The sequence below is a fragment of the Geotrypetes seraphini genome, chromosome 4 (assembly GCF_902459505.1).
Source record: "Geotrypetes seraphini chromosome 4, aGeoSer1.1, whole genome shotgun sequence".
Classification (NCBI taxonomy): Eukaryota; Metazoa; Chordata; class Amphibia; order Gymnophiona; family Dermophiidae; genus Geotrypetes; species Geotrypetes seraphini.
Window position 1 is genome coordinate 185,548,998 of NC_047087.1, and position 23,419 is coordinate 185,572,416.

At 43.7% G+C, this 23,419-nt stretch overlaps 1 protein-coding gene across 4 annotated transcripts in view; it reads left to right on the forward strand.

Annotated features, from left to right (window-relative positions):
• Nucleotides 1-14,013: 14,013 nt before the first annotated feature.
• The window catches only part of SEC31B (SEC31 homolog B, COPII coat complex component), a 205,175-nt gene continuing 195,769 nt past the window's right edge, over nt 14,014-23,419 (forward strand). Inside the window, exons 1-3 of one of the 4 annotated variants that reach the window (XM_033940950.1) lie at nt 14,014-14,379; nt 18,175-18,256; nt 22,371-22,494. In XM_033940950.1, coding sequence (XP_033796841.1) covers nt 18,178-18,256; nt 22,371-22,494 — 203 coding nt within the window. In that variant the 5' untranslated portion in view covers nt 14,014-14,379; nt 18,175-18,177. Of the gene's footprint in view, nt 14,380-18,174; nt 18,257-22,368; nt 22,495-23,419 lie in introns of those variants that run through there. The other 3 variants (XM_033940949.1, XM_033940948.1, XM_033940951.1) reach the window with 3 other exon arrangements.

Sequence of the window (23,419 nt, forward strand, 5' to 3'; positions counted from 1 at the left end):
AACTATACTGCTGTTACAGTATCCCTGCCCTGACCTGAGGAAAGGAGTTATGGTCTCTGAATTACTAAAAAATGTATTAAAATTAGTGCAATAAACAGGATCACCTTATTTCCATTTTCTATTAATAAACTATTATTAACACAGCTACAATAATACTTTATCCTAAAGCAAAAATAAATAAAACAAATAGAATTGTTTTTTCTACCTTTGTCTGATTTCTGCTTTCCTCATCTCATCATTCTCTTCCTTCCATCCACTGTCTGCTTTCTCTCTGCATCTTCCATATGTCATCTGCTCTCTTTCTATGCCTCTTCCAGAAACTGTCTGCCTCTCACTTCAATCTATCCCCCCTCCCCCCATTGGTGTGGCATCTGTCTTCCCATCTATCTCTCCCTCCCAGCAGATTTTAGCATCTCTCTATCCTCCTTTCCTCCCCTCAGATCTGGTATCTGTCTCCTTCCTCCTAGGTCTGGTATGTCTCCTTCCCTTCCCTTGCTCTGGCATTTCTCTGTCCACGCTCTTCCTCCTGTTCTTCTCTGGTCTTCTTTCTCAATTTTATTGTCTGCCTCTGTCTAAATTCTTTCTTACTATTCAATCCTCAATTTCCCTCTTTCATTGTGTCTACCTATAGCTTGCCATCTCTTTCCCTCACCCCTTCTATTATCTAACTCTATCCTCTTCCCCCAATCTAGCATGTGCCCTTTTTTTTCTCCTCCCTACTTCCTTCCAGGGTCTACTCCCCTCTCTCACCCCCCTTCCATTCAGTGTCTCTCCCCCCTATCCCCTACACTTCCATTCAGCATCTGTCCCCCTTCTCTTTACCCCTTCCATCTACTGTCCACCCTCTCTCTCGCCCCTTCCATTCACTGGCCTTTCCATCCAATGTCCGCTCTCTCTCTCTCTCTCTCTTCCATATGGCATCTTCCCTCTTTCTATGTCCCTTCAATAAACTGTCCTGTGCCCCTTCTCTCCTTTGACTAAACAACACAATAGTTCAAGTAAAATTTTCTGTGAGATTATAACCCAAACTTCAGACTGGGAGGGATATGTACTTTCTTACCCCTCCTAACTCTCTTCACAGTACATGATACAACGTTTATAGATCCTCAGAAGTACCACCTAGCACTCATACAAATTCATTGTGTCAGGCTATTTCCTCACCGGATCTTCCATACTTTGCTAATAAATTTATAAATACTTTTTTCCACCTTAGTATATAAATAGTTTAAATACTTAGCTTAAAAATTGCAGTCATGCTTTCAGGGATTTATACTGCCAACATGTTTCACCCGAAGGGGTTTTATCAAGGCACCATATGCCTAATAAAATCAAAAAACGTTTTAGTGTTCACATGTCTAAACTATGTTATTGTGTTAGACTTAATTTACTACCATATCCCACCACTGTGGGAACACTTTTTACAGATGTCTCTTATATAGAAATGCACAAAGACATTCAAACTAGAGAATGGCACAGTGATAGTTATGCCAAAATGGTGGTGGGGGGGAGAAATGCTCACTGCGGGCACGGGGACAAGGCCATCCACCGCCCCGTGGAGCGGTGAATGGCCTTGTCCCCGCAGTTAAGGGAGGGAAGGCGCGCGGTCACCAATCGCATGCAGCCCCCTCCCTTCCTACAGCCAAATCTATCTCCTTCCTTCCCCCTTACCTTCACGGCGCTTTAGTAAAGAAACTTACTGAAGCCGGCGAAGCCTGCCTGCCTGCAGTTGCATATGTGTGGGCGGAAGCTTCTCCTCTGATGCAACCATAAGTTGCATCAGAGGAGAAGCTTCCGCCCACATACATGTGACTGCAGACAGGTAGGCTTTGCCGGCTTCAGTAAGTTTCTTTACTAAAACGAGGCGAAGGTAAGGGGGAGGGAGATTCTCGGGCCGCTGAAGGGCGGGAGGTGGCGAGAGGGAAGGGTTTGTGCTGCGGGGACAGGGCGCTGAAGGGGACGGCAGGGACAGGGCAGTGAAGGGGACGGTGGTCCGGGGACGTGACAGGGACAGATTTTTTCCCCCATGTCATTCTCTAATTCAAACCTTTCAGCTTATCTTTCTAAAGCATAACGCCGCTGTAACCGACCACTGAATAGTTAATTCAAAATGACCGTGGCTTGTTCCTGCCTCTCTTTAATACACTCACCCAGCCTGGACTGCTGATGATGACATCATCATAGGTGCAGCACCAGCATTTAGAACAGGGAAGGGAAAACTGACTTAGAAAAACTTGATTACAAAGTATTATATTATGCCCTCCATAACAACTTGCCCCAGGACATTAAAATCCCGAGTTATTTTAACCTGAGACTCACCCAGCTGAAACCTTTCATATCAATGTAGTCCATTTGAGTTCCAAATTTAGCCCCGAAGGGATCACCGTATTGAGCCAGTAGATCCATCTTTGTTCAATAAAGTTAAATTTTTCTTCCCAGTTGCCACCCACCCTCCCTTCTTGTAAATGTTCAATTATTCTCCATTGTAACTGGTCTACTGTATGCTGGTATTATCTAGTGTTGGACTAGAGGAGCTTGAAGAGCTCCTGTATTAATACGAGATTTATGTTCGTTTAATCGAATCTGAATGGGTCTTTTGGTGCAGCCAACATACATCAATGAAAAAGGGCAAATGATGACATATAACTACTTGTTTTACAAGTAATCATATTGCGAGCTTTAATGATCCATTTAGTTTGGGGGTCTTGCCATTGGGGTCCCTCTATAGTCATGTCACACCACTGGCAAAGCTGACATTTTGAATGTACTCCATTTGCATCCCCCTCCCTTCTCTTTTGTTCCAGGACCTGTCTTATAGACCTCCCTTTGGTAAAAGCAAAAACAGGGGGGCTCGCTAAACCCCCTCAATGACTGTACAATGTGCCAATGATCTTTAATAAGAGAATAATCAGTTTAGTGGCATCTGAATATGATAAAACACATATCAGTCTTTTGTCTTCCAGCATGTGATGACTGGAGGAAGACCTCTCTTTTAGCAATAGTTCACTTGCATATCTGGCCCGTATGTACGCTCTTTGAATAACTTTTTCAGGATATCCCCTTGCTCGAAAGCGTTCCTGCATTTCACCTGCCACTATCTTGAACTCCTTGATTGTAGAACATACTCTTCAAGCTCTCAGAAACTGACTAATAGGAAGACTATATTTTAATTTGTATGGATGAAAACTAGAAAAATGTAGGCAGATATTACGGGCAACCGGTTTTCTGTAGAGAGTGGTGTCCATTTGGTTCCCAGATTTACTGATCAGGATATCCAGAAATTCAATACTATCTTTACTATATGTACTGTAAAATCGGATTTCTGGTGTTAATCCACTGTATGAATCCCTCCAATTCCTGTACAGTGCCATTTCATAAAAAGAAAACATCATCCAGGAAGCGTCTCCAAAGAGAAGTGTGAGTTTAGAAATCTAATGAAGGGTATATCTCCTGTTCTTCAAATTTCCCCACATATAGGGTGGCCACTGAGGGAGCTAACGTAGCTCCCATTGCCACCCCTTGGGTCTGCTGGTAAAACACCCCTTCATAAATAAACTAGTTTTCACAAATCACCCATTTTGCCAGCTTGACCAAAAATTCAGTAGAGATCCTTTGTTCCCCATGTCTTGCCCATAAAACCTCCTCTATTATCTGGAGCCCCTTCCTAGGGGATCTTTGTATCTAGGGAAACCACATCCAAAGTGACCAACCATGTGCTTTCAGAAACATTAGTATCCTCTAAAAATAATATCAAGAGATGAGAGGAGTCCTTTAGAAAGGACCATACTTTCATTGCTCCATCTTTCAGAAAAACATCAAGGAATTTTGACAGGGGTTCAAGTAAACTATCCCTAGTGTTGACAATAGGTCTCCTTGGTGGTCTTACCAGACTTTTATGAATTTTTGGCACAAATTGGATTCTTGGCATCCTAGAAAACTTTTCCAACAAAAATCTATATTTTTTCGCTGTTAGGTGGCCTCCTTCATAATAGTGTGCAATGTAATCAAAAATTTCTTTCATCAACCTCATTCCAGGGTCCTCAGAGCATACTCGATATGCTTCCTGATCGTTTAATTGGTGGAGTGCTTCTGTCTGGTACTCGGCCTTGTCTAAGATGACTGTGGCTCCCCCTTTATTGGACTTATTGATAATCATACCATCCATTGCTATCAATTGGATTAGTGCCTGAAGATGGACATAAGACAGATTATAATCACATTTAGTCCTTCTGTAATTTTTCTCCAGCTGGGTAATGCCTGTTAGCCCAGATCACGAAAAGTCATTAAAGCCGAGTCAATGGGACCCGGGGAGATCCAGCTCGAATTCCTTTTACATATTGAAGGGTCCTCCTGATGTTCCACATCACAATTTTCTTGAAAGAATATTTTAATCTGGAGTTTTCTGATAAATTTATGGATTGCAATCTTTAAACGGGAAAAATCTGAATAATCCTGTATCACAAATCCCAAGCTAAGCTGCAATACCTCCATTTGGGACTGAGTAAGTTGGGTGGTGGAGATATTAACTACCAGATAATTTATTTGGTCTTCACTCCTCTGCTCCAGGGCACTCCCCGGGTTCTGGATCTGGATCGGGCTCCCCGCTGGTCCTCGTCCCCCGACACCTTGGCTGAGGAGGCATCCGTAGATTCACCGCTTGTAGCTTCTGACTCATCTGAAGTAGCTCCAAACACTACTCGTTTCTTTGTAATATTAATAATGATCTTTTTGTTCCGTGTATATACTTTCCCCATCTGGTAGTCGCGCTCATCACGATTCATTTCAGCTTCACCCCCTCTCCATTTTTCTGTCTCCACCCCTTCCCCTATGCTCTGGCATCTCTCTTCTCCTTTCCTTCCCACTCAACCCCATGGCCTGGCATCTCTCTCCTTTCTGTTTATCCCTCCCCCTCCATGCTCTGGCATCTCCTTTTCTTCCTTTCCCTCTGGTCTGGCATAAGTCTCCTTAGTTTCCATTCACCACCCCACCCCCCCTCCCCCCATGCCCTGGCATCTTTATGCTCTCCTATGAATCCCTCCTCCATTATCTGGCATTTTCTCTCCCTCCCTCCTTTCTTGCCCCTGGTCTGGCATCTGTCCCCTTCCATGGTCTGGTATCGCCTTTCCTTCCCCTCCATGGGCTGGTATCTTCTTTCCTTCCCCTCCCTCCCATGGACTTGGCATCTCTCTTCTCCTTTCCCTTCCCTGGTCTTCCTTATCCCTCCTTCCCTCTCTCCCCAATTGGGTGCAGTAGCATTTATCCCCCTCCCCTCCCACTTCCTGGTGAGGTGATATCAGCTTCCCTCCCTTACACTCCCTCCTTGCCCTCTTGCCTACCGTCCGCAAGTGAACTGAACCCAGGCCACGGGACTCTACACTGCGCATGACAGCTTCCCTTCGCGTTCAAAACAGGAAGTTACATCATTCCTGTTTCAGACGAGAAGGGAAGCCAGCATGCGCAGTGTTAGGACCCCCTCCCACCTAGGTTCAGTTTGCTCTAACACTGCATGTGCCGGCTTCCCTTCTCCTCCCTCCCCTTCATGACGTAAAGAGAAGGGAAGCCAGTGCATGCAGTGTTAGAGCGAACTGAACCTAGGTGCGGGGGCCCTTAACACTGTGCACGCCGGCTTCCCTTATCGTCCGAAACAAGAATGATGTAATTTTCTGTTTTGGACAAGAAAGGAAGCCGGTACGCGCAGTGTTAGAGCCCCGCGGCCTGGGTTCAGTTCGCTTGCGGGCAGTGGGTAAGAGGGCAGAGAGGGAGTGGAAGGGAGGGAAGCTGACCTCACCAGGCAGATGAGGGCCCATTTCCTCCCCCCTAACGCCAGCCCTGGGGCACCCCTGATATTTTCGGGCCCAAGGCATGTGCCTACTGGGCCTACCCTTTAATCCTGCCCTGTCAAGACAGCAAAGGCTGCAGCACTGACTGTGGTATTGCTCCAGCCCATCATGGAGTCCCATGCTCTGTTGAGCGTTCATTGACATCAGAGCCATCACCAATTGATGCAGTGCTCCTTTCAGACCATCAAGGTCAGAACCAACCCTGGAGTCCAGGAAGGGGCTGTTGCCTAGTGCTTTTTCATTCATCCAGTGGGCTGAGGTTGGCACAGACTCAGACATCCCACAAGGAATACTTTGCTGAGTCAGAGCTGGTCCTCTCCTAATTTGAAAAACATATTTCTATAAAAAGTAGGCACTTAGTCCAAAACGCCTACCTCAAAGGGGGAATAGTTAGGGGTTGATAATGGGTGTGTTCTTGAGTTAGGCTACTTGAGTTCTCAACCAGGCTGCTTCCCCTCCCTCCATCTGCCCCTTCTGTTATCCTCCCCTCAATACCTGCCACCCTTTCATCTTTCTCTGAGATCACTAAAGAGGAAACCACACATCTGTCATCCTCCAATCCGATTCCCACTCACCTACTTGGCGCTATCTCACCCTCTGTCATCCCTCCTAACTGTCAAATCTTCAATCTATCGCTCTTCACTGCAACTGTCCCTGTTGCCTTTAAAACATGCTGTTGTCACTTCCCTCCTCAAAATACCTTAGTGGCTTGCACTATAGGGCTTTGTAAAAAAGGGGGAAGATGTATGTGTTGGGGTGAGGTGGGAGAGTTTGAGTTCATAAGATGCAGAAAAGGATGTTTTCTCATCCTGGGGCTGAAATACAGCCTTTAACCAGATAATAGAGCACCATGCTCAGAATCACTTAAGACTGTGGCTGTACTTCACATTTTAATAAGCAGAAATATATTCAGTCATGGTAACTGACTTTAGTTGAGTATTTGCTCAGTTGATTTTTTTTTTAACTATTAACACTCAACTGCACTGAGGAAATAAAATATAAAACTGCCCTGGCTTAAGCCCATATCTAATTGAAACTACAGGTTTATTTTCTTAAATTATGGACGGCCAAGAGTGTTTCTGAAAACTATATCTACCTGCTTGCTGGGTTAATAGAACGTGCAGATACCACACTAAACCCAGCAACTAAAAACAGGAGAAAGGAATGCTCATATAACTCATCATCTGTTAACTGAAACAATTTGACAAGAATCTGTGGATTAACTTGAACGTGCAATGAATCAAGTAGCTCAAGACATCCAGAACCTGCTCATTCTTAAGAACAGCCATACTGAGTCCCATTGGTCCATCTAGCCCAATTTCCTGTTTCCAGCAGTGACCAACACAAGTCACAATATCTGGCAGAAACCCAAATAATAACAACGTTCCAGGGAAAACAGTGACTTCCCCATGTCTGTCTCAATAGCAGACTATGGACTTTTCCAGATAGGAACTTGTCCAAACCTTTCTTAAACCCAGCTACATTAATCACTGTAACCATGTCCTCCTGTAACAAGTTCCAGAGTAGAGAATGACACGGGGAAAAAAATCTGTCACGGCCCCGGCCCACCGCCCTGTCCCCGCCATTCCCTTCACTGCCCCGTCACCGTCCTTGTCATCCCCTTCACCGCCCCGTCACCATCACTGCCATCCCATTCACCGCCCCATCACCGTCCTCGCAGCATCCATATAAGCCTTAGTACTGCAATATTTAGCTTATTCCTTTCTTATAAATCAAAGTTCTGGCTGCTGAACTAGAGAAAGAGATGTTCAGCTGGCAGGGCTTTGTTTATAAATTTTTATCAACACAACTAATATACTACTTTATCCTAAAGCAAAAAATAAATAAATAGAATTTTTTTTTTCTACCTTTGTTGCCTGGTTTCTGTTTTCCACATCTTCTCATTCAATTCCTTCCATCCACTGCGTCTTCCATTTGCTGTTACTGTGCCTCTCCCTTCACACCCCCCCCCCCCAATTGGTCTAGCACCCATCTTCTTCCCTCCGCTCCCCCATAGTCTGGCATCTGTCTTCTTCCCTTCCAGCGTCTTCTCCCCACTCTGTCTTCCACATTTCCCTTCAGGGTCTGTTCCTCTCTACCCTCTTTCAATGTCTGTTCTATTCCTTTCTACCACCACCCTTCCCTCCCTCCTTCACCATCTGTTCCTTTCTACCACCCTTCAGCTCCTCTTGCGTGGCTTATCTATCTACCTCCCTCCTTATTTTCATGGCACGTTACAATGTAATTTGTGCAAGCCGCTGGAGCCTGCGAGCTCGGTCCCTGTCCCATCCCCACAAACCATCTCGCTTCTGTGTTCCTATTTTCCCCATTTCTAATATCTCCCCTATGTATCTGGCATTGCCTCCCCCCCGTGTCCATATACCATCCCCATGGCATGTCCCCTTTATGTCTCTGTCCCTATGCCCCATGCACATAATTTCCCCTCTTTCTGTTAGGAAGGTAACAGAAAGAGGGGAAATTATGTGCATGGGGCATAGGGACAGAGACATAAAGGGGACATGCCATGGGGATGGTATATGGGGGCGGGGGGAGGCAATGCCAGATACATAGGGGAGATATTAGAAATGGGGAAAATAGGAACACAGAAGCGAGATGGTTTGTGGGGATGGGACAGGGACCGAGCTCGCAGGCTCCAGCGGCTCCTTCCTGTGTCCAGATTTCCCCTATCTTCCTCTTCCATAGCAGTGTGTCTCTCCTTTTCAACCCCATCTAGCTTCTCTCCCTCTTTCTTCCCGCCCCCCCCCCCCCCCTGCTTCCAGCATCTGGCTCACTTGCCTGTCCTCCCCTTTCTTTCCTGCTGTGGGTTTCTTTCTTTCCCTCTTCATCCCCTTGGCCTAGAGTCTTTTTCCCTTTCACTCCCTCCTTCCTAGTTTGAGTCGGGAACACACGCGATTGCACGGTCCAGCAGTCCCCACCCGCCCGATCGCAGCGTTTAGCCAGCTCCCTCCCTCCACCTCACCTTATATGCTGTTTGCCGGCTTTCTTTTTCCCAAACCGCACACGTTCAAAAAGACGCGCATGCGCGGCTGCGCGAGTTGATCAATCTTCTCCTCTCCTGCAACTTCCTGTTTCCGGTTGCGTTAGAGGAGAAGAAGGACCGCGCGATCCTTGATGCCTCACTGCGGAGACAGCAATCCCCGCAGAGACTACTAATTTTCTTTCCCCGTTTTGGCAGGTTACCTGCAGCTACTCGCGGCTAGCCGCGGGTAACAACCACCGTGTCATTCTCTATTCCAGAGCTTAAGGGGCTCATGATCGAAACTTAAACATGTCTAAAAACCCACCCAAGTCGGCATTTGGATGACCTAAAAGACAGGTCATCCAAATACCAATAAACTGAATGCGTAAATGTTTCCCTTTTTTTTTTTTTTAGTTTAGATAAGTTTTTATTCTTTTTTTTTAACTTTTACTACATAATATTGTAAACCGTTTAGATGCCTGTATGATTAACGGTATATCAAAAATAAAGAAACTTGAAACTTGACTTTTTAGGTCTCCGAATGCTGCTATGCACCCAGAGCTGAAAGGGGTGTATCTGGAGGAGTGGTTAGGGCAGGATGTGGGCCGACCTAGACTTAGTTGTCCTGCAGGGATAACCGAATGTTTCACGAGACTTCCTGGACGAAACTTATACGTTGTGACTTAGATGATGTAAAAGCAAGTATAAGGGGCAAAAAGGTATCCAAAGTAACTAGATAACCACTGCAGAGACAACGTAAAGACCCACACACACTCTCCCAGTGACCATACTGCCACAAATATCAGAATAAAAAATAGTACATGCCTGTCTCCAGAACATCGACACTTGCTATAGGAAAGCCTAATAGAGCTGCATACAAGTGTCTTAAATAATCTGAGGGGTGGGCTACTGAACCATAGAGAGGAGGACCCAGGCCCATAAGCCACTCTAACCACTACATTCATGGTGGAAAATGTGAGCCCACCAAAACCCTACTGTACTGCCATATGGGTGGCACCTGCAGCCATAAGGGCTATTGGGGTTGTAGACAGGTGTGTGTGGTGCAGTGGTCTCAAACCCTTTGCAGGGCTACATTTTGGATTTGTAGGTACTTGGAGGGACTCAGAAAAAATAGTTGTCTTATTAAAGAAATGACAATTTTGCATGAGGTAAAACTCTTTATAATTTATAAATCTTTCCTTTTGGCTAAGTCTTAATAATAATATTGTAATTTATAGCTAAAGAGACATATGATCAAGAAACTACTGTGATTATGATAAACATACCGAGGGCCTCAAAATAGTACTTTGCGGGCCGCAAGTTTGAGACCACTAGTCTAGTGTGTGCTTTTGGGGGGGGGGGCTCATCAGATCCTATAAGGGAGTTCTGGTGAGATGTTTATGTGGCACTCTTTTTGTGAAGTTCATAGCATTGCCTTATAAGGTACCCCACTGCTCTGTTGCCATGTCTGGGTGGCCAATCCATCACAATGCTGGCCCTCTCCCACGTTCAAATGGTCTTGTTCTGGGCATTTATGAGAATGCAACATGCAAAAATACAGAGGCATTATTCCCATTCTCCTGCGTAGTGACCAAGTGTAAAATTGTTTCAACTAGGAAAGATTTAAAGACTGTATACTTATACTTAAATTATTCTAATGGGGACACAGTAAGGAAAGAAATCCCAGAACTTACCTTTTGTTTATTGATTCAAGTTTCAAGTTTTATTATGATTTTATATACCGCCTATCAAGGTTATCTAAGCGGTTTTACAATCAGGTACTCAAGCATTTTCCCTAGCTGTCCCGGTGGGCTCACAATCTATCTAACGTACCTGGGGCTACAGAGGACTAAGTGACTTGCCCAGGGTCACAAGGAGCAGCACGGGGTTTGAACCCACAACCCCAGGGTGCTGAGGCTGTAGCTTCAACCACTGCACCACACACTGGTCCCCTCTTTCCCATTAATAGAGAGAATCCATTTATACAACATACTTTGTATCCTATATAATAAAACGCTAGCCGCGCATGGGCACCCCTATCGGCGTGCTTCCATGATCAGTAGGTCTGTGGCTGCAGGAGTGCGCATGCGCGAATCCCCAGCACCTACCTACACTCGCCTGAAGGACTGGACCCCAGCGCTGGACATCCTGCTCTCCGGTCAGCTCCTCTCACGAGCTGCACCAGCGTTGGAGAAGGCTTCCGATGCTGGCAGGGATCGAGAGGAGCCGTGGCGACACCTCAAGGGGCGGGAAGGGAAGCGCCAAAAAAAGACTCCAGCCGCTACTTTCTTCGCGGTCCCGACTCCAAACGCCGATTCAAGCAGCGTGTGCAGCACTCTACACATGCTGCTTCGGGGCCTTCTACTGCCCTGATTTGCTCTGCTGCGTCTCTGATGATGTCATCAGGGATGTGCCAGAGTAAATCAGGGCAGTAGAAGGCCCCGAAGCAGCGTGTGTAGAGTGCTGCACACGCTGCTGGAGTCGCAGGTTTGTCGGCAAAGGGGAGCAGGAGACCCCATACCCTAAATCAGATTTCCCTTTGCCCCATTTCCCACCAGCTCAGCTTGATCCCAAGTACAATACCAAAAGGCTACTACTAGGGGTCAAGAAATACTACTTTGAAAGTGACAGTCTATGAAGTAGGAACAACTATGGATCACTTTTTAACCCTCCCCCCCTCCCAAAGGGCAAGAGAGCTGCAATTGGACAGACTGAGGAAGGGAATGTTCAGATGAAGAAGAGCTGAGACTGAAGAAGGAAAGAAAATTGAAGAGACTGAGGTAGGAAATGTTCAGAGAAAGAAGAGCTGAGACTGAAGAAGGAAAAAAATAGGAATAAATACCTACAGGGAAACACAAGATCAGGAGCATACAGAGAAAAAAATACAGCATAGAGGTTTGCAGGAATAAGGAACACATAGAGAAAGTAGAGCAGAGACCCCTGCAAGAAGAGAAAAAGAACAAAGAGATTGGGGATGAGAAAGAGAGCAGACATGCTTGCAGGAGAAAAAGCGAGGCAGTAATGTTACAGCTGGAGAGTGCAAAGTGAGGAAGAAAACAGAGACAGTGCTACACAGGGAAATGGAGGGGGAGAGAGACAGAAAGAAAAAAAGACACACATATATTCTAGCACCCGTTAATGTAACGGGCTTAAAGACTAGTTATATATAGTTTTATAAATATTTAATTCATTCAAATTGCAGATAAAATAAACATATATATCTATGCAATATCCAGTGGACTAAAATAATAATATAATAAAAATGACACAAAAAACTCTTAATAATCCACACTTCTAAGAATACAAACACAATCCTCAATGCAAGCACGATCATCAGTAAGAACAAAAATTCAAACAAACAAAACTTATCTGAAACAGATCGCAAAATCAGTGATGAGTCCAATGTTCATTAAAGTTCTAATCCAAATAGAAGTGGGAGATGAGTAAATCTCAGTCAAAGGAAACAAATTAGATCCAACTGGAGCAACTTAAATCCACGTGCTCACACATCCCAAAGCAGTTAAAGATGACAAGTGCAAGTTCATTGTGTTAATAATACAAATTTATGCATAATCAGTTCATAACGTATTTGACTCCCTTAACACGAGTCGTGTTTCGAACATCTCTTTGTCAAGAGGGAAAAAATCACTGAAGAATGAAAAGCACATAGAAATACATAATCATGCTTGCATTGAGGATTGTTCTTGTATTCTTAGAAGTGTGGATTATATATATATATATGATACAAAGTCTGTTGTATAAATTGATTCTCTCTATTAATGAATTTTTCGCTTGAGTATCCTATTTTTGAATTATTGTCTCTTATTTTTAACCTCTTTTCCATACCACAACTACTACTATTTATCACTTATGTAGCACTGAAAGGCCACAGCACTGTACATTTTGATATTCAATATACAGTCCCTGCTCAGAAGAGCTTACAATCTTACTTGGACGGACAGGCAGACATGAGGATGTAGAATCCAAGGTGAGAAGAGTTAGGAGTTGAAGGCAGTCTCAAAGAGGTGGGCTTTGTTTTTTTAAATTATTAATTTTATTTGTAAATTTTTCAAAATATAAATAACAAGCACAATAACCACAAATAGCTGCTATATTACAATGTTCAAATATCTATAAACAATTAGAGTTCACAAAAGGAATAGGAATATAGTATTATCATGTTAAGAATGAGTACAGTATGTATGCATCCAAGACTCCCCATGTTTTGATAAAAGTGGCAAATAATTATGTTTTAAGGCTATAACTTCTTCATATTTTCTAAAAGCACATTGAACACCATTCGTGAAAAGAAACACTGATTATTTTCCCAATAAACTGCAATGATGTGTGGAAAGCTTTTAACTTGAACACTGCCAGAGACATAGGGATAGGGATTCGGGCAGTTTGTTCCAGGCATAAGCCACACAGCAAGATGGGATGAAGTCTGGAGCTGGAAGAGCATCCGCATATTGATTTCATAAACCTGGTTTTGTTTTGCTTCGTGATATTGGATTTTGTTAGCCCGTGAGGAAGAAAGATGCAGGCTTAGCATGAAAAATAGGAGGGCACAGATGGATTGCGCTGGCATTGCTGATCGTTTCAAACAAATCTCAGCAGCCTTCCTTTACTTTTTTTTCTCCTAGGCTGCCCTGAAGAACTGAAACCACCGCATTAACCCTTTCAGGACCAAGGGACATATTTGTCCCATAACTTTAAAATCCTATAAATTTTGATTGGGATAGTCTACAGTTCTAAATTTGATATGTACGGATTCCATATGATACTGCCTTTATGTAAACAAACTGGTTCCGACATTCATTCATTAGCGTCGTTGCCAGATTGACGAGAAGATTCACTTGCCACACTGTCCATAAGCCAGAAGTGTGATTTTTTAAATAAAAATAATGATATTTCACAAAAAAAATCAATTTTTTGGCATCTGCAAGCCCTTTTTACCATAAAAATGTCGTCAAAACCACAAAAATTGGCCTACGATCCTTATGGTCCTGAAAGGGTTAACAAACTCTACAAGAACCGGGAACAAGAAGATTAGTTCCCTGCTAACACGGAGGACATTTTTAAGACGAACACCACCGAACAAGAAATTGCATTGCAACCAGGAACAAGAAAGATTGGTTCCTTGCTAAGATAGATACTTTGAAAGAGGATCACCGTTGAATAACAAACCGTACTGCAACAAGGAACTACTAGACAGTTCCCTGTTAAGGCGGGGAACACATTTAAGAGGACGCCGCTGACAGGAAGAAGTTAAAAATAAAACCCAGAGGGGGAGCGACCTGTGATAGAGAGGAGCAAAGAAAAACAAAACTGCGGAGCATAGAGGAATTGTGATCAAGGAGTGTGGTAAGAAGATTTCCAGTGTAACTTAAGCCGGGAGGAGAGCTGAAAGAATAGTACCAGATGCTGTAGGAGGAAAAGAAATCATGTACCTGTATGCACTCGATGAAATCGGAGGTGGGGTGTGATTGTAATCCTTGCTGCTGGGGATACAGGTTCAAAATCGGGGACTTCTAATAACTCTGGGATTGGATTTACTCATAGGTAAGGATTATAAACGGTAGCAACTGCCTGAGTTACTGTGCGCTAGTTTAAGAAACACTGACCACTTAGGACATTAATCTTAGAGGCTAGCTTGTATGCTGGTTAAAAGTACAACAGAATGAAGTTAGCTTAATTCTACAAGATTCTTTTTTTTAATGCCTGTTTAATTGAAAAATAAGCGCTTGCTACTTCCTTTCAAAGTGTTTTGGTAGATCCTACGTTTTCCTTAAAAATTATTTCTGTCTTTTACATAAGAATTATATCTGCCAATTTTGGATTTGAAACAGGTGAGTGGGGTATGGATTCTAAGGTTTCAGATGGAGCCTTTAAAGTTGGTGATAGTGAATCTTCATGATGTCTAGCAGTTACAAATTGAGTTCATGCCAGATATTTATGACTTGGGTTGGCCACTGGAAACAGGATACTGGGCTAGATGTACCAGTGGTCTGACCCAGTATGGCTGTTTTTATGTTTTTGTTTTATCTGGTTTAGACCCAAGATCTATCAAGACCAGTTTCTTGTTTTAGCAATGGCCAATCTATACTATAAAGATCTTACATCCCACAATTTTTCAACAAAGATTCAATGCGGCTAACAAAAGACTTTGTACAGCGATTAACAATAAGGAACAGTTAATGAGGCAATAAAGACAACAAATGAGATCAAAAGTACCTGATGGGTTAAAAAAAAAAAAAATCCATACTACTTATCTCCAGAATAAGTAGCAGCATTTCCTAAATCTGCCTGGTTAATAATGTACTTTTCCTCCAGGAATTTGTCCAAACCATTATTAAATCCAGCTATACTAACTGCTTACATCACTTGACAACAAAATCCAGAGTTTAAACACAGAAATATAGAAAAATGATGACAGATAAAGACTATATGGCTGTCCAGTCTGCCTATCTGTGTCATATACTATTCCTTACTCTCTCTTAAAGATCATATACCTGTCCCAAGATTTCTTGAATTCAGTTACAGTTTTTGTTTTCACCATATCCACTGGAAAGCCATCCTATATAATAAAATCCTAGCTGCGCATGTGCACTTATACCTGCGTGCTTCTCTGCTCTCTGATCCGTGAGATGTAGGTCCGTGGCTGCAGGAGTTCGCATGCGCTAGTCCCCAGCCTTACAGCATCTACTTACACTCATCGGCAGGACTGGCCACCAGCACTGGACTTCCTGCTCTCCAAAAGATCGCGGTGTCGGCTCCTCTCATGATCCGCACCTGCGTCGGAGAAGGCTTCCGACGCTGGCGGGGATTGAGAGGAGCTGCCGTGACAACTTTAAAACTTTAAAAAAAAATTAGCCCAGAGCAGGCCAGACTGCGGGGCGGGCAGGGAAGCGCCAACAAAAAAGACTACAGCCGCGAGCCGCTCAACGGGACCAGGCAGGCAGGCAGGCATTCAAGCAAGGGAGGGCAACACAATTTTTTTAAAAAAGTAACGTGCAGGAAGAAGCTGGACCTGCCTGCAAGGAACGCAATAAGGGAAGGGGAGCCCTTGGAGCAGGCTAGACCGTGGGAAGGGAAGGGGGAGGGGCCAAAAGGAGCAGGCCACATTGTGGTAAGAGTAGGGAAGGGAGGTGGGGGAAAATGCTGCTACTGGAGGGGAAGGGAAATACCACTGCTGCACAGGGAAGTGGGGGGGGGGGAAGGGAAATGCTGTTGCTTCTGCACAGGGAAATGCAGGGAAAAAATTACAGACAGCAGGAGGGAGGGAGACAGAAAGAAAGGAAGAAAGACATAGGGGCAGGGAGAGGGACAGAAAGACAGAGAAAGGGGGCCAGGGAGAGAGAGAGACAGTGGGAGGGAGAGAGAGAGAAAGAAAGAAAGACAGACAGACAGACATATATTCTAGCACCTGTTAATGTAACAGGCTTCAAGACTAGTGAAGAAATATTTTATCAGGTTACTTCAAGGTCTATCCTCTTTTACTTTCATCCTAGGTCAGTGATCGGCAAACCGCGGCTCGTGAGCCGTATGTAGCTCTTTAGCCACTTGAGTGCAGCTCTGCTAGAGCAGTGTTCTTCAATCGCTGGTCCGCGCAGGGCCGGCGAGATCGACGCGTTGAAATTTCCTGCCGATCCACGCAGGGCCATCGAGATCATGAGGAGCCTCCGACAGTGGCTTTCTCCCCTCCCAACATCTCTCATACTTGCCAGCGCAGCAATTTACTTAGGCAGTCTTGGGGCTTTTGCTGAGTTGTGGCCGCCTCTGATGATGCAACTTCCTCTTTCATCAGAGGTGGCGTGACCCATCAAAGGACCCAAGGTTGCCTTAGTGAATCGCTGTGCTGGCAAGTACTGAAAGCTGCTAGGAGGGGAGAAAGCTATTGTCGGAGGCTGAGAAGCTGCTGGACAAGGGAAAATAAAGGGACAGCTCAAGGGAGGTAGAAGGAGAGATACTGCTGGAAGGGGAGGAGTAAAAAGGAAGGAAACAGCAGGGAGATTAGAGGAGGGGAAAGAGTCAGGGTGGAATGGAGAGATCAGATGAGAGAAAGTGAAGAGACTGAGAAATAAGAAAGTAGAGAGAGATTGATGCTGGGTAGGGGGTCAGCAGAGAAATAAGGAGAGGGAAAAAGATGCTAGATCTGATGTAGGAGAGATAAAAATGAAGAGAGCAGTGTAGCTGGAATTAATCATGTAAAAAGGAGAGAGGGGTGAGAGCTGGTTGGAAAGGGGTATAGAAAGAAGGCAGATACCATATGGAAGGGGGAGAGGGAAGACAGTAGATGGAAGGGGCAGACTGGATTCAAGAGACAGAGAGGGCAGACCCTGGAAGGAAGAGAGTGAAAAGAAGATGAAAGCAGAAACCAGAGACAAAAAAGGTAGAAAAAAAATAATTTTATTTCTATTTTGTGATTAGAATATATCAGATTTGAAATATATATCCTGCCAGAGCTGGTGTTAGACATAATTGCGGACTGCAAAGCCCAGGCAATGCTTCTTTAGCTTCCAGTTGGCTTAGGGCTCTCTCTGACCAGGGGGCAGTTGTGGCCTTGTTGCATTCCCCTAACACTATTCCTGTCATGTGTGACTGCGGTATTCTGTTAGCATGATATTTCTGTGTAGCATTCTGTAATAATTTGGCTTATTCAGTTTTCTTGATAGTAGAGGGAATATATGTGAAGGGGAGGGGAGACAGGGGTTTTGTTGATCCTTGCTCTGTATTATTTGTATTTATAAAATGACAGTTGTACAGAATATTGTTTCTTTTTAACCTAACGGATGTAGCGGTATATAAGAAATAAATTACATTACATTACATTTAATTAAAATACGTTCAATATTAAATCATAACTGAGGCTTGTGTGGATGGGATCAGATGGTTTGCAGGTCTGAGCTCGCGGAGATGGGGTGGAAACGGGTTTTTTAATTTCAGTCTTAGTAGTTTGCTGGTCATTAGTAAAAGGACCCTTATGTTTGGATTATTTTTATGACTGACTTAAATTTTCTAGAATTCTTATCTTTTTTACATTTTATCCTGAGGAAGGGGGTTTTAACTCGCAAAAACTAGTCATAAAACATATTGAGAGTCCAATAAAAAGGTTTTACCTTGTAATGACTTCTTGAGGGAGGGGAGGGAAGAGGGGAGGAAGTGTTTGTTTGTTTTTATTAATCTTCAAAAGGGTACCAACATAGCAACCACTTTTAATTTGTATCTGAGAAATGTTTAGGTCATTTGTATTTTTAGGATGCCTGTTGCTTCGAGCATTGTTATCAGACTTCAAGTTCTCAATTTCAACACACAAATGCTTCAGTTATTTGTTTCTTTTTTTTTTTTGTAATACAGAAGATGAAGCTGAAGGAAATTGAGCGAGCAGCTGTTCAAGTTTGGAGTCCAGCAAGCCACTATCCACTGTACCTAGCAACAGGTATTGTAAGCCATTTATTTAAATAACACTATCTAAAGCCATATTTTCAATGTGCTGCTGGAGAAAAAAAAACCTGAACAAGAAATGGAAATGTATAGAATTGAGCGCACTCGCATTATTTGCTCATCTCTTTTCCTTCAGTTTTGCAAAACTTAAGATCTTGTAAGGAGAAGAAAATTGGTGAGACTCTGCAACTGCAGTGAAAGCATTTCTCTTTTTTTTTTTTTAAATAAATCTTTATTCGTTTTCAAAAATTACAACAAGTGTACAATAATCCATCAGAAATATATTACTTAATCACTTGACAATCTTATTTGTAATCTTCCAAATACATAAATATAAAAGAATCCCACCCCTCCCTCCCATATACTAATAATTAACAATTATCAATTATTATCATTCATACTCCCACCCTCTCTCTATCTTGTCTAATACTGAGGTGTTTAAGATGTCTGATCATTAGAATAAATAATCAATGGCCCCCAAATCTTTTTAAACTTATTATAATTACCTTGTTGTATAGCAAGCATTTCTCTAATTGAAGTGGATGGAATGTACTTTGTGACAAAGCTGGTTCAACAGGTTTATCTGTTTTGTAATTTAAGAGTAAGAAATTTCCAACAATCTTTCATCTAAAAGTGTATCATTAAAGCAATATCCCAGTACCAATCTTTAGGGCTCCTTTTACGAAGGTGCGCTAGCGTTTTTAGCACACGCACCGGATTAACGCGCTAGCCGAAAAAAATACCGCCTGCTCAAGAGGAGGCGGTAGCAGCATGCGGCATTTTAGCGCACACTATTCCACGCGTTAAAGCCCTAACACGCCTTCGTAAAAGGAGCCCTTAGTTTAGTTTATTCATTTGATAATGATGCCTTTTTGCAGAAAAAAAATAGCTTACATATCGAGATATAAAATTTGAAAATAGAATAACACCAACTGACTAAAGAGGGTAGGAAAGAGATAAAAACTAAATTACAATTAATTGAGAGGAGCTATAGGGAAATTAAATTCAGAATTGCAAACTAGGCAAACATAATAGAAAAAGTTATGCTAGGCTGTAATAGAATCAAGTTTTAAGACATCTGTTAGAGTAGGTGCAGTTTGTCCATAGGTTATGAGGGATAGAATTCCAGAGCAAAAGAGTCTGATAGCTGAAGATAGTATGACAAGTGGGGGAAGGGATTTGATATACAGTATTCTCCCAATATTCACGGGGGTTCCGTTCCAAGAACCCCCGCAAATCTTGAAAAACCACGAATATGATTTTTAGTGGGGGAGGCAGGAGAGGGCAACCGGAGAGGCAGGAGAGAGCAGCCAGAGCGCCAGCGAGTGAAGGAATTCACTCGCGGTATGCTCCGACCGCCTCTTCCTGCACTAATGTTGGGGCCTCACCAATCAGGAGCTGCTTTGACACACAGCTCCTGATTGGTGAGGCCCAACTTTAGTGCAGGAAGAGGCAGTCAGGGCAAACCGTGAGTGATTTCTTTCACTCGCAGGTGCTCCAGCTGCTCTTTCCTGCCCAGTCATTTGCGGTCAGAAAATTCCGCGAATGACTGAGACCGTGAATCGTCGACCGAGAATGACCGAGGGAGCACTGTACTGCCTTTCTGTGTAGTCTCGGTGAGTTCTAGAGGGAGGCATAAGTGTGAGAGGTCAAATTTAGAAGAAATTGAGCAGTGAGTTAGAAATAAGGATTAGGATCAGCTAGATGTTTAGAAGAATCCTGGAAAGGAAAGTTTTTTTTTTTTTTGAACTTTAAATTTTATCCAGTAGGTAAAGGGAAGCCAGTGATCAAATTTTAAGCGTTGTACACAAATTTAATGGTAGTTGCACCAACTAAGAACCAGTGAGTATAAAAGCAGCTTGAGTTGCGTTTCTCCCAAAATAGGTGCAGTGAGTGAATGTTGCAGAGAATGAAAATATTTCTTTAAGGAGGACATTCATAAGTGACAGTAATCTAGAATGACCATAGTTTTATTTTTCTTCAAAGAGTTTAGATGCCTAAGATAGAAGGGGCTAATGCAGGGGCTAATCTATAAAGCTTCAAATTTTTGCTGATACAGTTTATTTAGAGAACTAGTTTGCAACAAAACCAGAAAAAAATTAAGTTTTAAAAGATTGGAGACTCTAGGCTGAGTATGTACCACTAACTAGAGTAGATGTTAATTAGCACAGAAGTATCTGCGCTCCATGGGTAGTTTTGGATTTCATTCCTGTCCCTTGACTTTTTTATTTCTTTGGTTGTTCCTTGTTCGGTTATGGTTGCAGCACTTACATGCACTTCAGACATAACCTGAAAGCCCATTTAGTTCTTAATAGAACACTGATCTATGTATCCTATATAATAAAAGACTAAGCGCACATGCGCACTTAGGATTTCGTGTTGCCTGCCGCTGTGGTGTGTGATCTGTGGCAGCCAACCCAGCGGCAGGGAACATTCTGGCCACTCCCCTCCTCCCGCCCTCACTCACCCTGGAAGCTAGGCAAGCTCTCTCCCTGCCCGCGTCCTCGGCAGGGAACACACCTCAGCCCTCACTCGCTGCCGTCGCTGCTGCTGCTGATCCTCCTGTAAAGAGCAGCCTGCGATGGTGGCCTCGCAGGCCGCTCTCCAACACGATCCCGTGTGTCAGAGGGAACGTGCTACCGAGGCTGGAGAGCGGCCTGCGAGGTTCGCTAAAGCCGGCCACCATCGCAGGCTGCTCTTTACAGGAGGATCAGCAGCGTGAGAGGAGCCGCCGCCAGCACTTTTAAAGCTTAAAACAAAAACCTTCGGCCGCAGCAGGCCAGCCTGCGGGAAGGGAAGGGGGAGGGGCCGAACGGAGCAGGCCAGATCGCAGGGAGGGGCCGAATGGAGCAGGACAGCTCAGGTAAGAGAAGGGAATTGCTTCACAGGGACCTGGAGAAGGGAAATATCACTGCTGCTTCTGCAAAGGAAAGTGGGGGGGGGGGAGAGAAGGGAATGGGGGGTGGGGGAAAATGCTGCTACTACTTCACAGGGATCTGGAGGGGAAGGGAAATATCACTGCTGCTTCTGCAAAGGAAAGTGGGGGGGGAAGAGAAGGGTATGGGGGGTGGGGAAAATGCTGCTACTACTTCACAGGGACCTGGAGGGGAAGGGAAATACCGCTGCTGCTTCTGCAAAGGAAAGTGGTGGTGGGGGGGAGAGAGACAGAAAGAAATACAGACAGACAAAGGAGGCCAGGGAGAGAGACAGACAGAAATAAAGACAGACAGGGGATCAGAGAGACAGACAGACCAGACAAAGGGTGCCAGGGAGAAAGAGAGAAAATTAGCAGGAGGGAGAGAGACAGGAAGAAAGAGACATAAATAAAGAAAGACAGACAGGCATATATTCTAGCACCTGTTAATGTAACGGGCTTAAACACTAGTCTATGTATATTTCCCCAACTCTGCCTAGCCTTTAGATCACTGTTCTTGCACTATGTGGGGCTCTAGGTTCCTGTGGAACTTAGTAAGTCCAAGAGCTTTGAAAATACACTTCTGTGCTGCTTTTGTTCACCCTTCAGATAATTCTGTTAACCACATTGAACTACCAGGTGTATAGTGGTATATAAATAAAGGGGTCCTTTTATCAAGCGCGTAATACCGCGCGTTAAACCGTCTAGCCGCTAACGCCTGCATTGAGCAGGCATTAGTTTTTTAGCCGGCCGCGGGGGTTAGCGCGTGATGAAATGTCTGACGCGCTAACCTCGCTAGCGCAGCTTGATAAAAGGACCCCAAAATGTTATGTTATGGAGCATTCACTTTCTGAGTGGAAGCTAATATACACCATGATGCTGATGCTGGTTGACATGAGCAGCACTGGATGCTACTTAGAGGAAGGCTTCCTGGTGCCATTTAGTGGAAACCAGTGATCTGTTCTGGTTTTTCTCTTCCCTAGCACCCACAAGTCAAAAATTGACACTTTTTTTTTTTTTTTTACTTTATTAGTAAGACGAGTTTCAGGTATAGCAGGGTTCTGTGAATTTTGACTCTGATTGTCTTAGAAAAAGACCTTTAAGAAAATGTAAAAAATATGTATACTTTCCTCTCTGAGACAAAAAACTAGTGCTTTCTGATGTTATCCTTTCCTTTTCTGTACTCTTTACTTAGGTACATCAGCCCAGCAATTGGATGCCTCCTTCAGTACCAGTGCCGCCCTAGAGATCTTTGAAGTGGATTTTGGGGATCCTTATCTAGACACAAGGCATAGAGGAAGCCTTCCATCAGCGAGCAGGTACAAAGCCCATGTGTCTTCTAAGTTTGTTGGTTGGTGGCTTCGATGCTACTTGTCTAACTGTCCTAACTTAGTGGTATGCCTTATTGCATTTTTTAGCTTTTTTGCATAGCTGTTTTCACCTTCCCTGAGTAAATCTTCTTTTCTGTCAAGCTGTTTTTCTGCTTTGTAAAAAAATGGTCAAAAGAGTTGTTCTAAAGGCAGCAATTTATGCAACAGATCCTTTTCTTTGTATTAAATCAATGAAAACCAGTTACAGGATGGTCTGCTAGTCAGTGCCAGGGTATAAATATCTAAATGATTAGCCAATTAGATTACTGGACTGACTGATTTACTGTTCTAACTCTTATCTATTCTGCAGTTGTGCTTTTAAGCAGTGGATTCTTCACAGAAACATTCCACTGTCTGAGATATGGAAGGGCATTTTCTTCTAAAGCTGTTTAACAAAAGCCAGAAATAAAATGAGGGGGTACTAGTCAGCTCGCGGTGGTAAGTGATTTCAAAACTGCTTCCAGCCGCGGGCTGAACTAACCCTGAATATTCAATACCAGGGCATATACAGCTCCTGGCATTGAATATCAGGGTATGGGCACTAACCCAGAAGTTTACCGAGCACAGACTGATATTCAGATCATTGCTTGATTAACTTGGCGCATAAAGTTAGGGAAGTCTTTTTGCAGTACTGATTTCATCCACTTAGCTCAAGTTTTTCTTGTAAATAAAAGTGGCTAAAACTAGTCTTACTTGCAAGGAAGCTCTACTTCCTATGCTCGAAAGGGTTCTTTGGAACTTCTGTTGATTTAGGAGTAGCAGTCACCGTGAACCCTATTCAGAAGCATTACAAGGAGCTCATTAATATTTAAATGCACATTCCTTGTAATGCTCAAAAGGGTAAAGAAGGGCATGTCCACCTCTTACCGGGGAT